Raw genomic sequence first — 14948 nt, 5'->3', positions numbered from 1 at the left:
AATAACATTCACAAGAAATTTCAGATAATAGCATAACTTTTACTAATTTACCGAATGGACTTTGATGAAACTTGGCAGTAATATAAGTAGCTAATATATTTAAAATCACAAATAAAACCCTCGGGAACAGATACCTCGAGAAGCCTATAATATCGAGCTTCCTGATCTCTTTCAACAACAAAAGCACGACTTATTCTTGGGACAAATTGGTACTTTTTTATAAGTTTCAAGTACTTAAAACAATATTTTCGGCATTAAAGTTAGTTTCACAATTGTATTGAAAACTAAGATAGAAACGATATTTCTTAAATAGCTCACCTCATTTTGAGTTCCTCTTAAATATTAGACTCGTATACATATAACTTAGTTGGGATCAAATTTCGAAGAGTCAGGAATTTCAGTGCAAATATATGATTCCATACCACGGTTAGCCTAGGCCCCACGTGCTTTCACTAACAGTTTACAAAAATTTGAACCTTAATTCGAGAGATATGGGTCCTAAACACAAAAACAGTAAATTTTTGTTGAATGTAAAGTAGGTACCAACAAAATATATTTTACGAAATACCCGCTGACTGGGCGCGAGTTTGTTTTGTATCAATGTTACCACTTTAAAAAATAAAATTGCGTTCCAGCGATTAGATGTACAACAATAAACACGGGAAATCATGGAAGTATAAGGGTGATTTATATTAGAAACCGGGGCGTGCCGTGTACGTGCCTCGTACGGGGCACGTATGTGAAACGTTACATACATTTTGTATGAAGCAGTTTATATTAAACCGTGCATGATCCGTGGCCCGTCCGGGCCACAAACGACGCTCGTCTTTAGAATTTCGTAAAAGCCCGGACACGGCACGGCCCGACTTAATATAAATCAACCCTAAGCGCTAAGCCTAATACGCTCGATGCGATACACGCATGCACGGCTCGAAAGTAAGTTTGGCAAATGCGCATAATACGAACAAACACGCGCTTACAAAGCCATGTCAATATTCTGCTAGTTTGGAACCGCTTCTTGATAATATAATATGTTTACACATTCAAGTTGTTTAGTCCCACAGTAACTTGTTATAACAACTGATAAAAATGCAAGGAAAGTACTAAACCTACCTTTCGTAATACATACATATTATATGTACATATGCATACAAACCTGTGTAAAAATGCTCCTCCGTCGTATAAAGATAACTTGGCCCAAGAGGCTTATTTGAATCGAATTTTACTACCATAGACAATGAACATGATGAATTAGTACAAAATTATGATGTAATTCTAATTAAAATGGCAATACATTTGTGACCGACAGGATATCAAAAATATTTTTTTAACAAGGCAATCTAATTGATAGCCATTTTGAAGAGCCTTTTGTTGGTGTTTTGTGAATGTTTTCAACTCAATTTTCTAATAATTCTATGTTATGATAGTGTTTTCGAGACACGAATCTCATTATTATGATTAAGATTTAAATAAGTACACTTTAAATAACAGTGGTGTTTGTTTGGTGAAGGCGCATTGTGAAAAAAAACCGGAAAGAAGGACTGCCGTATATCAGATTTGTAAAAAAAAACTCTTAAAATATAGACAGTTATTGTGACAGTGGAACGATTTATTTCAACGGATATTGTTAATAAATTTAGTTCAATAGTTGCAACGGCCGTTAATATTTACGTCGCGTGTTTTGTTCGCTACGTAAAATTTAGATCGCCACAAGATGGCGGCCGTCGGATGCCCGCTCCGCCAAAACCCGCTCGCGGGGCCCGATGTGTCATCGGGTTGCGAGAGCTTCGGTGACATGCTGTAAACCGGCGTCTCGCACCGCGGCCGAATTTACCGGCCGCATACGGCGAGGTTCCATTTCATAAAATGGAATTTCGCTCGAGGCGCCAAAATGCGATGGGTGTTGACATAAGTGCAATACCGTACCGTTACTCAGGCGGCAGTACGTAAAAATCATTGACAAAAATGTGTGAGCCGGACGACGTCGGCAATGAAGTGTGGAAGCGATGGTTTCTGGAGGCGATACACAAGATACGCTCGCAGAAACAGAGGCCCAGTGTGGAGCGCATCTGTCACGCGATCAGACAGCATCACAACTACCACGAAGATGTTGTAGCGGAGCGGCTGGAGCTGGCCGTGCGCGAGGGAGCCGTGCTCAAGGTGTACAACAAGGGCCAAAGCTCCTACAAGGATCCTGGGGGGCTGCAGAACAAGGTTTTGCGGATCTCGCAGGATGTGGACCTCTCTAGGGCCGTCGCGAAGGCAGTGCGCGAGTTGGGTGAGCGCGGTGGTTCTACGTTAAAGACTATTGAAAGACATTTGCATCAAGCATACCAAGTGACTGTGGAAAAAGAGGTAGACGTGCGCGCAGTTTTGCGGGCCGCCGTGAAGCGCGCGGTGGCGCGGGGTCTGCTGTCCATACAGGCGGGGGCCTACAAGGCGACGGAGAGGCCGCTCACCACCTCATCAGACCGCAGTTCCAAGCAGCGGTCTAAGAGCTCACAGGACTCCCCTGAAAAGGTCAGTGGTAATGAACATAACACTTTGTTATGGTTTGTTTACTTGTCAGGTACAACATACATTGACTGAAAAACTTTTACATAATGAATTTGATGTGTTTGTAAACATTGTACAAACAATAACATGATAATCAGCTACTACACAGTATATACTTTATTTTCTATTCTAATAGTATTCATGTTTGTACTATTTATGTGTTGTAAATTATTGTAATTGTTGATAGAAATCCATGAATTGTGCAATTTTGCGACATTTTACATTATTAAATGCTTGAAATGATTGAATAACTTGATATGAAAAACATCTAACTTCCTAGATGAAAGATCAGTAGTTTCTGTAATTGAAGTAACTAAATGAAAAGACAGATAATTATATTGTGAAACTTTAATGACTACTGTGTTAAGACTGCTAGCTATAAACAATTTTATTGTCATGTAATTGCATGATTAGCTTGTTTCACAAACTCTTCACTGTTCAGATAATATCATATTTTGGTCTGCAGCAACATAACACTCATACAATGAATAATTAAGAAAAAAATATTAAGAATAAAGTTGTTCTTTGTTCACCAGATCATGTTAAAAAATTATTAATAAGAATAGAATATAAAAAAAATGTATGGCAATAAAGTTATGAGGAATTCTGACAAACAGTTTGGTTCAATAATAAGGTTATCGACCCAGCTATTACTGTTCAAGGCCAGTGTTGCTCATTTGGGGCAAAAAAGGTTCCAACTTTACAATACAAAGCATATTATAGAGCTTAGCATTCAGCACTTAATTGATGTGCCTTATAAATTCATTATTTGTCTTATATTGTATGTTTCTGTAATTAAAACTTCTTGGTTTATAAACATATTGATTGTTTTATGACAATATCATTATTTATCAGATAAATTTCAGGATTTTTGACTGACTTAAATTAAAAATCAAATGATTTATTTTAATGTTAGCACAGTTAATATTTTTATAGTGTCTTTTAAAATTCTCTTTAATTATTAAATAATTTTTATAGCTGATTCTTAAGTTAAATTAAATATTGAGATCGATCTTTTTTCTTCTATAGTAAAGAAAATCAACATTTTCGCCTTTACCAAAATGTTAGTCATATAGGTGATGATGAAGTGGTTAAGATGTGTTCTGATGACTCACAGTTACTAGACTGAATAAAAAATTACAAATCTGTTTAGTTTTTTACAAATAAGTCTCAGATACTCACACAATGTGTCATGCCATAATGCATACTTGAATACCTTGACCTAGTTTTCAGTTTTTCTCATTTTTTCTACAAAGGTATGAGGTCCTAAGTAAAACAATAGTAGGTCCATTAGAGCAGATGAAAACAGAACACTGCCTTGACCTTTGTGAGTTCTATTTATAGGAAAACAGGGATCACCCTCGTGCAATAATTGTTAGAGCAGATGTGTACTTTTGTCTAAAGTTTTGTTTAATTTAACAATTTGATGAAAAATAAGCTTAAAATATACTTATTACTTTACACAAAAATGGTTTAGTAGGCAGAAAACAGCAATGAAATTTTCAACATTTGTTTCAGAAATCAAGTCCAGGTGGAGTGCCAGTGTGCAGCGAGTGCCTTGGAACTGATGCTAGGAATAGGGTGGGGGCTGTGGAGTCCCTCATCTGCTGCCAGCAGTGCAAGTCCTACGCTCATCCCACGTGCCTCAACCTACTCGATCAGATCACATTACCTGTTGTTAAGGTGACAAGAATTTTTTCAAATTCATCTGATCAGTAAGAACCTGATTCAGGATAAATGCTATTGTTGCCATAATTATTATGTACAATGCGTGTAATGTATGGTGTATTGTGATGCAGTCTGTGCGGTGGTCATGCGGCGCGTGCGCGTGGTGCTCGGTGTGCGGGTCGCGCGGCGCGGGCTGGGCGGGGCGCTGCTCGGCCTGCGCCCGCGCCGCGCACCCGCGCTGCGCGCCGCCGCCCTGGCGCTGCGCCCACTGCCAGCGCGCGCCCGCCTCCAAGAGGTCAGTACCCGCGCCACGGCCTGCCGTGTTAGCGCAAGTCTGCTCTACTCACTGTGCGCCTCTGCTCCCCAGATCGTCTGCAGCGGGGACGCCGCGCGGCCGCAAGCCGCGGACGCCGGCGCGGCAGCCGGAGTCGGAGGACGAGCCGTCCGACGGTAACGCCCCGCCGCGGCCCACGCGCCCCCCGCCCGAACAGAGAATGTCGAGAGAGAAACAAAAGTTTTTCAGATTTTCCGCGTTCAATCTAGTGAAGCGGCGCCGGCGCCGCTCATCGTCCGGCTCGTGGGAGGGGTGGGGCGGGGTGCGCGTGACGCGCGTGCAGCGCCTCGAGCTGCGCCTCGAGCGCCGCCCCGCCTCGCCCCGCGCCTCGCCCCGCGCCTCGCCCCGCTCCGCCTCGCCCGGCGCCTCGTCGGACCGCTCGTCGGCCGCGGGGCTGGCGTCGCCTCCCGACCCCGATTCGGCCGCGTCTGCCTCGGACTCGGCCGCCGAGCCCGCCTCTTCCAGCGACAGCGAGGAGCCGCCCGCGCCCGCCTATGTGTCCACTGTGTTCGAACGTTTAGCTGCCGACTCCGGCCCTGGTGGTGTTTGGGGTTTCGCCGCCGAAGCGCAAAAACAAAAACAATTGGAAGTCGAGCCGGTGAATCATAAGCATCTCGAAATAGAAGCTCAGAAATTGAAAAGACTGGAAATAGGAGCTCACGAGCATAGACGGCTAGAATTCGAACTGAGAAAGCAGAAGAGGCCCGATGTCGAACCGCAAAAAATTAAAAGACTGGAAGCTGATTCTAAACCGAGAAGAATCGAGTGCGACACCAAATCGCGAAGGCTCGAAGTGGAACCTATTCAGAAAAGACTGGAGCCCGATCCGCCGCGGCCAGAGCCCGAGAGACATCACATAGCGCGGCGGCGCAGCCGGTGCGGGGAGCGGCTGCTGACGACGCTGTTCGACGGGCTGTCGGAGTTCTACTCGGTGCGGTCGGCGTCGCGGTCGGCGTCGCGGCCGCGGGCGGCGCGGGCGCGGTCCGAGTCCCGCGGCGGCTCGGAGGCGCGCACGGTGCTGAAGGAGACGCGCAGCACGTTCCGGCGCTACCAGGCGTCGCTGCGGCCCGGGCCCGGGCCCGGGCGGGCGGGCGGCCCGCCGGCGCTGTCGGCGTCGCAGCTGGTTAGGACGGCGGCGGCGCACAAGCCCCGCGCGGCCGCGGCCGACGCCGACAAACTGTACCGCGGCGTCGCGCTGGCGGGCCGGCAGGCGGGCGGCAGGCCGGCCACCGATCAGACGGGTAAGGTCGGTTCGTGAGGTGCGGTGAAAGTGTCTGGTGGATCTGACCGTCTCGCTCGCTCTGATGGCTGGCCGGCGCTGCGTCCTCGTTTCTCTCGCGAAGCTCTGTTCGGGTCGGGTGAGTGAGCCGCGCTCTGCTGTTAGCTTCTCGTTCGGACCCCGAGCGCCGGTGACAACACATTTGTTACTCGGGTTTCGGCAGTATCCACACATGCACTTTCGCTCGCGCCTCTGCAGGCGGCAGTCGCGAGCACTCGCGCGGCCGCTCACCCAGCGCGGGTACTCGGGATATGTTGCTTCCTTATGCATTACTTGCCGTACTCCCTAATCTCTACTGTTTACTGTCATTTTTATTTAGGTTTTGGTGTTATCATCTGAAGTCATTTTACTGTCACTAATGATTTTGTAACCCATTTACCAGGTATTTTCTAACATTTCATTATTTCATTTAACTTTTCTTCTTGATCATTCATTTACGACTTCCACAAAAATCAAAGAAGATATTGTAATTCATTGCTCTTGTGATTTTTGTGGAATTTTAGCGCGTGTGCAGTAAAGTTGATATCGGACGGCAGTAGCAATGTCAGGTTGGTTTTGCAGAGGGCAAGCGATTGCCGGCCGGCGTGACGGAGGGCGACGCGGAGCTGTTCAACGCGGCGCTGTCGGCGGCCGGCGCGGACGGCGGCGCGGCGCTGGTGCCGGCGGGGGCGGGCGCCGCCACTGCGGCGGGCGCTGCGCCCCCGGGGGCTGACACGCCGGCCGCCGCGGCCGCGCCGCCTCGCTGTCCGTCCGCCATAGAGTTTGGCCAGTGGGAGATCGCCACCTGGTACTCTAGCCCCTTCCCACAGGAATATGCCAGGTCATTTTATACAATATTAATAAATTCATACGACAATACTCAGTCAGTTTGTATATAACTTACCTTGATATGCTCTCTGTTCCAGGCTTCCTAAACTGTTCCTGTGCGAATTTTGTCTGAAATACGCGAAGAGTCGGGCGGTGCTGTTCCGTCACCTGGACAAGTGTCTGTGGCGACATCCGCCCGCGACGGAGATCTATCGCTGCGGCGATATATCCGTCTTCGAAGTGGACGGCAACGCCAACAAAATCTACTGTCAGAACCTCTGCTTGCTTGCCAAACTGTTCCTCGATCATAAAACACTGTACTACGACGTTGAGCCTTTCCTCTTCTATGTGCTGACGAAAAATGACAGCAAAGGATGTCATCTAGTCGGCTACTTCTCCAAAGAAAAACATTGTCAGCAGAAATATAATGTTTCGTGTATTATGACGATGCCGCAGTACCAGAGGCAAGGCTACGGGAGGTTTCTCATCCATTTTAGTGAGTGGTGGAATCTTTATTACATACTTAAAAGATTAATTGTCATTTTCTTGTAGCTGATTTTCTCAAAATATGTTTTAATGTACTCCTCTTTCTTCTCAGGTTATTTACTATCGAAAGAAGAAGGACAACCTGGCACACCGGAAAAACCTTTGTCAGATCTCGGCAGAGTGTCATACCATGCATATTGGAAGTCTGTAATCCTTGAATATCTGTATGACCACAAAGATAAACCATTTACATTCGAAGACATCGCTCACACGACGGGGATGCATATGAACGACATCGCGGTAACGTTTCAGTTGCTCGGTTTCATTCGACACATTCCCAACGATGAGACGACCAAATTAGGACTTTGCATAGACTGGAATAAAGTTGATAACCATATGAACAAAGTAAAGAGCAAACCTCGGCTGGAGATTGATCCTGAGTGTCTGAGGTGGACTCCTCTGCTAGCGCCCACTGTGAATCCGTTCAGATCGCCAGAGGAAGCTTCCGGCGACCAGGAGACTGAGAACGATGACGCCGAGTGCAAGACTGAGAGCGAGGACACCGCCACCGAGTGTGAAACTCCCGCGCCCAAAGACGAACCCGCGGTGAAAACTAACGCGGACAGCGAGACTCCCGAGCCTCCTGTCGAAGTCACGTCGTCCGGCAGGAGACGGACGAGACCGCTCAAGTACAGCGAAACTACGTACCAGACCACTCCCACTCTCGCGGATGGTACGCGGAAGAGAAGACGAGATGTTAGCAGAAAGATTTCCGAAAATAACCTGGAAGAAGAGAAGAATAAAGAGGAAGAAACCCCTCGTAGACAGAGAAGTAAAAGCGTAGCAAGAAGATCATCCAGAGTAATACAGAATGACGTCACTGAAGAGCCGACACCCAGGAATAGGAGACAGAGTGTCAAGGAACCAGCCTATGCCTCTGACAGTCAGGAGAGTCAAGAGAGTATAGATATGGACGCCATCACCCCAACAGCTATCCCTGTCAAACCTAAGACTAAAAGAAAAATGACGTGGAGAGGGCGCGGAAGGAAGCGGCAAAAGGTTAATAAGACTGCGAGGACCTCATCGCCGGCATCCAAGAAAGCTAAACTTGATGACTCTAAGGAACAAGCCAATGATTATAAAACTGACAACTCAATGGAGCCCAGCCGCACTGCGCCCGTTGAGGAAAATAATAGATCTCCTAAGGACAAACTTGAGGACAAAACTCAGGAGAAAAGCAAGAACTCTGACGCGAGTTCCGAAGATTCTTCAGGCGAAGCTGATGACGAGATGGACGTTGAGGAAGGTGAGGAAAGGAAGGTCGTCAGCAGCAAGCCGGCGTCTCCGCGACATATTGAAGAGAACAGCACAGACCATCATACCAGTGACATGGAACTTGACAGTATACACATGGATTCGCCGAAATCCATCGCCGAGAAAGACCAAGTTATTAAAGAGGCTAGTGATAAACCTGATGATGCTCCCACTGACAGTAAAACTGAAGAGTCCAAACCTGAGGAAGAAACAGTCACTAAGGATGACCAGACTGAGGAAAATAAATTAGCTGAACCTAGAAATGGTGAAATGAAGTCTCCTGCAAAACCAGCACTGGAAGATAAGGAAACTATCATAATATCTGAATCTGACGATAACAATAGTCAGAGCTGTCCACTACCGTCACCTAAACCTAACTCAGTGGCTCCTGTACAACAAAACAATGAGAACAAACCAAAGGAGGTTGAGGAGAAAGATAGTCCGTCTAAAGTGATTCCAGTGGTGTCGACAGAGAACGCACATATTGTACTAGATCCTAGTGCCAGTGTACAGGATGAAGTGAACACCAAAAAGTCATCAGTCGACCTCATTGTACCGAAAGTGCATCAAATTGAGACTATCGTTGTGGAAGGCGAGGCCGACAACACAAACACCACCCACACTGACCTATCACCAAAGAAGATGGACACCTCGGTTATTAACGAATCACCTAAACCTAGAAGATCGCCAGAAAGTATGAACATCGATGCAATTGGTGACCAGAAACAATGCGATGTTAGAAAGGAGACCGTAATACAGCATCAGAACACAGACGAAGCTAAAAATGCGGATAAGAAATCGTCACCAAATAAAATAGATATTATTCAAAATTTAGATAATACTCAAAGAGATATATCTAGTTTGAAGAAGCCGGACCCCGTCAAAATAGATAGTTTTACTGAAATTGATAGTAGAAATAAATTACCTAATCCTATTGTTAGTAGGGAAAGCGAGATGCCGTTTCGCAACGACCTGCTTAACACTAGAAAGGATGAAATTATAATTACAGCTAGAAACGTCATAGAACAGACATCAATGCAAAACTTCCAAAATCCAGTGAGTAATTCTATGACGATTCAGCAGATTAACACAGCTCAGCATTCGTACCTGAATCACCGAGCGAATGTGAGCAAAGAGTCACAGGCGGTGCAAACTGATAAAATTCTCGTCAAACCTAGTGAACAGAACCGCGTTATAAACAACACCCTCGACTCTGCGCCTGTTATAAGTAAAAGTACTACTAAATTGGAAGTGCCGCATCCTATATCTTCCCCAGTAATTAACCCAGTTATACCAAAAGTGCCCAATGTGACTGACATCAATTTTTTACCTCGATGTCAGAGCGCTAACGCGGCCGTAAGTATGGGATTAGATAGAACAGATTTAGAAGCTAGTTTCGGCAACAGCGCTCTTCAAAACTCTTTGACTGGATCAATGAGCATAGTCCAAACTAATTCACAAGACTGCAAAAACGATCCTAATTTAAAACCGAGAGAAAAGAGTAAACTTCGCGACGTTCGAGTTAACTCTGCTCACAGCAAGCTAGAGAAAACGGACAAGAAAACCAAGAATGACACGCCGAGAAGTACGCCCGAACCTAAGATGTTTTTTCCCGACCAAAACCCAAACTCTAGGAAACCAGAGACGTCAGTCCCTATAAACGTGATAAACTCCGTGCCGGTCACGAGTAAAGTGGACACTAAGACTAACGAAGCACCGAAAAAGCAAGATTTTTTTAAGAAAGAGAAGTCAAACGCTTCTAAATGTGACTCAAAGAACCAGTCTGTGAAACATGACAAGAGTTGTACGGCTCAGCTCAACCTGAAAGCCGATCAGAATGAACTAAACAAAATGCTACCCAAATTCAAGTATGATAATGAACTAGTGCCTAAGGCGGACTACGCTATGAACCAAATTCCCAACTACCACACGACGCACGGACAGTACCAGTGGCCGCCCTGGGATCCCACGCGGATACAGGGCACTTGGGAACATAATAGATTTTTAGATATGAAGAATATAGTTAGTGACAAAAACTATTTGGATAAGCATCAAGGGTTCAACCTGCCTCATTTAGATCAAGTACAAAAGTCGCCGCAAAAATTGCTGCCAAAATATGATCAGAAGGACTTCCATAATATAGCTTACAACGCCTTGAGCAGTAGTTTATACGCAACGACTCAGTTGCCGCACTTTAAGGAGACTAAGACGCCGACCTCTAAAGCGGAATGTTCACAGAAGAATGACTGCAAGCCCTCAAAACAGTCAAAAACAACGACAGCTTGTCAGACGCAGTGCGAGCCGAAGAAGTCTCAGTCGCAGAACACGGCCGAGCAGATGAAGCAGATGATGCAGAGACAGGTGAACAAGCAGCAAGAGGTGGCGACCAGCTGCGCCGAGTACCGGCAACAGAGCTCACAGGTGTTGACTTCTCCTAGTTGCAAGACGCCGTTCAATCAGAACGGTCCTTGCGGCCAGGAGAAGGAGATTGAGAAGAAGTCTCGGCAGCAGAAGAAGGAGGAGGCCCCTAAGGATACTAGTAAGGAGGAGTTATGTGAGGCGGTCAGTCCCGCTCTGCAGTCGATGGGGGTGTACACCCCGGACTCGACGAGCAACTCCGTGCACTCGGTGCAGTACCCGGCGTGCGAGCTGGACGTGAGTCAGCTGGGGCTGGAGTCGCCCACCAGCATCGGGTCGGACCTGGCGTCGCCGTGCTCCATGATGCACATGCACCCTGCGCCCAGTCCGCAGTACTCCTCCATACACATCCCGTCCATCATGAGCCAGCCTAATCAACCGCCTAAGCAGCAGAAGATTAATAATAGAAATAGGTAAGTCAACTGACAATATTTATTTACATAGTAGAAATACATGAATTATGACGTTTTTGAACTCCCAATTTCTTATTAATTGCAATATTATCGAAAAGAATTTTAAATATGATATTTTCGGTATAGAGTTTCGGTATTAAATTCTTTTGGTAGACTTAAGACAGGCTGTTACATACCGACCCCTTTCGCAAAAGCTCTTAATTTGACTTAGGGCTGATTTCTCAATCATTAGTTAACGTATATCTGTGGAATTAATACCATTTTTTCTATACAAATAGATATATTCGTTCTTAATACGTATTATTGTCTTATACCGTCCCTATGATAATGTAATAACAACCAAGTTAACGGTTCTAATGCTTAACTTCTTTGTGTACAGAGGCAGCGCGGGCGCGGAGAGCAAGGCGGCGGCGCGGGGCGCGCACACGCCGCCCGCGCAGCAGCCGCGACACCGCGCCACGCCGCCCATACAGCCGCATCGTTAGTATACACATTATATTATTATGTTCAAAATCTAACTGCATGAACAACAATTTGGGAAAATGATCCGTGAAAGTTTTTTGCAAACAATTGTTTTAAGAAAACTGATGTGTATGTTGTCAGTGAACAGTAGCCTAAGTAGCTTTTTATTCCTTTTTACTTACACTGATATTTAAAACCACTTCCAATTTTAATCAAAATCTTAAATGGTCTCAGTGTGACGTATATCAATGTGTTCAGGGATTACGAAAACATTGTTACCCTTTTTGCCTATTTAATTTTAGAATGAATATTTTGAACACTTTCTTTTTCATTTTGTTTTCTCCTTTAACCCTCCATTTTCTAAAAATTTGATTTATAACTTGTTTTATTATGTTTTACTTCCCTATATTAAAACGTAAAACTCTTGCTATGATAAATGTAGCGAGTTTTTTGGACGCAGCGGCGGGCGGCGCGGTGATGCAGGGCGGGTCGGGCGGCTACCAGGGCGGCTACCTGAGCTTCCAGCAGCAGCAGCAGTACCAGGCTGGCTGGCCGCCGAGCTGCTCGCTCGCTAAGCTGCAGCAGATGGCTGAGGCGCCGCAGCACCATCCGCCGCATCAGGTAAATAGACGTGATGAGCGTGATACAGCTCATGTCACTCACTCATTTTTAATTAATAAACGATACATATCCATCATATTATTTGTTACGAAGTCGTTCTTCGTCTTCTTTCGTGTCGATGGCATGACGAAGTCGTTGTTATCTCATGATATAAAAGTAAGTCTGTTATTTGATTAATATTCAACATGGAGTATGAAAAACTTTCTACAGCAATAAGAACTTCTTTGTTTGAAACGCGTTATTCGCATCATCCAAACATAACTAAGCAACTCCGTCTGATACAATATTCTTGTAGTATTACAAATGAGAATGTTAGTAAATAACTGTGTTGAGGAGGTCAGGTAAACATCACTCAGCTACATCTATCTACCTCTGTAACCTCAAAATAGTTGTGAAAAGTCTAGGCAAATGACTAAAAGTATTTATTTCTCACAGTACGGTCAGCAGTCGAGCACTCCGCCGGCGGCGCCGAGCGGGCACTACCACGCCGCCGCCAAGTACTACCCGCCGCACAACCAGCTCGACTCGCCACGCAACACCAGGAATACCTCAAGTTAGTATTATATTTAAACTATGCTACCTTTTCCTTGCTTCATCTGCGTTTCGAGGGAATTATTTGTGCAGCCGCATAAGTAGCCTGTTTTGTGATAGCTGTATTAACTGGTTTCTTATAATCCAGTAGATTTCACAAATTGTACTATGAATATGATTTGGATATTTATAATTCGCAAAATCGGTGGTGGTTAATGCTCACATATTATTTATATAACTAGACATTTTGTCACGATTTTTTTAAAGTAGGTTAGTAGAGACGGTGTCAAAATTCAAGGATGTGTTTGAGAGATGTTTTTTATGGCATGGTTCCACAGTCGGTATGCTCTATAGCTTCCGTCTTCTAAGAACATGCAACAGTAACATGAGGATCTCCTAACTAGATTTCTTCTTTTGTAGATGAAATCTTTGTGGGATCCTTATGACAACTCTTTATGTACCAAGATTTTCTTTATTTTTTACCCTACTGGTTAGTTGATTTGACTTTTATAATAATCATTTTGTTTGTACAACTGGCGTTGCAGGCAACTTGAGCCCGATGCAGCACATGCAGATGGCGCCGGGCTCGCGCATGTCGCCCAACCTCAACACGCACATCATCAGCCAGTACGGGCTCAACGGCTACCGCGTGCCGCCGCAGCAGCAGTTCAACAACCTGCAGATGATGAACGTGCAGCCCGCCGTGCAGTACGGCGCCGACCCTCGAGCCCAGCAGTCCAACGTGTACTACGGCTACATCAACCCGCCGCCGCCGCTCGCCATGCAGACGCTCAACTCCACCATGCGCCGGTAGCGACCGCATCGCTGCTAGCTAGCCTTCGCGCTAACACCTCTTATTATTATAGTTTTGTATCATATGTATGTAAGTCACGTTTTGTTTGAAGCCCAGTATCCGGTGAGCTGAATAAAAGTACAAAATTGCAGATAAAGTATTTAAATCTGTTTATAATAATAAAAATAAATACGTCACGGAAATGTAGCATAATTCTAGTGCAATAAATGTATGTACTCTGATAGTAATCCGCTTTGTTTTGTAACGTGATGATGAAGTATTGAGCCCTCTGAGAGAACTGTGATATCTGACGATTGGACAGTCCGAGGCGCGAGCTCGATTCGTAAATTAATATATTCTCGATTTCCAAAGAAACAATGTAATGTTAAGTCTTTGGTTATGTTGAACTAAGTGCAATGTTTTACTGATCGCAGATTGTACTTGAGATGTTAAGATTCGTTTGGAACTCTCGTATTTTATATGTATATGGTGTTTACGTTTTGATGTATTTGTATGTCGCGACCGCGAGTCGCTTGTACAGTCGCCGTTGTGTAATTATAATTTTACCATAGGATCCTAGTTTGTCTGAATCTGTTCTAAGTGCCTCTCACGTCCCGTCTGTCTGCTTGACTTCCGTGTAACATATTGTAAATGTAATCGCTTTGGATTGTATCAAGGCTGTATACATATAGAGCTGATAAACTTAGTGTATTTGTAAGATACGGTTTTTAATTTGATCATTGTGATAGTGCACTGACTAGATAGAGGAGAGAGTGCAGGCCTCGGCCCCGTGACGACTTCCGTGGTTACTTACGTAAACAGGCCTAATGGACGGAGGTTTTTTATATTTTATATTCTTTTTACACAGTTAGTTTTAATGTTTTTATAATTGCGATGATAATTTTCTTTTAACGCTTCGCTTAAGGATTATGTTCGTGTTATCCCAGTAATTTATTGCCAAATGTTATTAACACTTACGGTTACTATAATTACGATTTAAGTATTTTTAGTTGTCGTGTTTAGTTCGGTCGTGTCGCACGTGTAGGTAGGTGCGGGCGGGCGGCGTCGCTCGGTCGGTCGGTCGGTCGGTCGGTCGGTTGGTCGCTCGGACGCGTCGCCCGCCCCGACTTATTTGTAAGATCTGCTCCTCTAAGGTTATGAATGTTATTTGTTACTAATGTGTAGTATATAAAATATTGTAAATACAATAACAGTAAGAAACATGTAGCAGGTGTTATCACACAAAATATAATTTTGTGAAAATTT

The 14948-nt window shown here is 45.0% G+C and overlaps 1 protein-coding gene across 3 annotated transcripts; it reads left to right on the top strand.

Annotated features, from left to right (window-relative positions):
• The first annotated feature begins 1308 nt into the window (after positions 1-1308).
• LOC110379883 (histone acetyltransferase KAT6B) lies at positions 1309-14945 on the top strand. Of its 3 annotated transcripts, none has more exons than XM_049847731.2 (11): positions 1309-2520; positions 4075-4239; positions 4356-4519; positions 4592-5799; positions 6399-6657; positions 6743-7140; positions 7243-11275; positions 11655-11755; positions 12198-12358; positions 12794-12911; positions 13435-14945. In XM_049847731.2, the coding sequence occupies exons 1-11, from the start codon at positions 1966-1968 to the stop codon at positions 13701-13703; spliced, it is 7431 nt and encodes a 2476-aa protein (XP_049703688.2). In that variant the 5' UTR covers positions 1309-1965; the 3' UTR covers positions 13704-14945. The 3 variants fall into 3 exon arrangements, with proteins under 3 accessions (XP_049703688.2, XP_049703672.2, XP_063895293.1); XM_049847715.2 differs by having other exon boundaries at positions 12180-12358; XM_064039223.1 differs by having other exon boundaries at positions 1311-2520; positions 4592-4674; positions 12180-12358.
• The last annotated feature ends 3 nt before the right edge of the window (positions 14946-14948 follow it).

This window comes from Helicoverpa armigera, chromosome 18 (assembly GCF_030705265.1).
Source record: "Helicoverpa armigera isolate CAAS_96S chromosome 18, ASM3070526v1, whole genome shotgun sequence".
NCBI lineage: Eukaryota > Metazoa > Arthropoda > Insecta > Lepidoptera > Noctuidae > Helicoverpa > Helicoverpa armigera.
This window is presented reverse-complemented; position numbering and strand designations above follow the sequence as displayed.

What these genes read in the sequence shown, in the direction of transcription:
- LOC110379883 (XM_049847715.2), top strand. Translation starts at nt 1,966, where the DNA reads ATGTGTGAGCCGGACGACGTCGGCAATGAAGTGTGGAAGCGATGGTTT. An exon ending in GCCGCCCATACAGCCGCATC is followed by an intron (nt 11,756 to 12,179) that starts GTTAGTATACAC and finishes TGATAAATGTAG; the next exon opens with CGAGTTTTTTGGACGCAGCG. An exon ending in AGCACCATCCGCCGCATCAG is followed by an intron (nt 12,359 to 12,793) that starts GTAAATAGACGT and finishes TATTTCTCACAG; the next exon opens with TACGGTCAGCAGTCGAGCAC.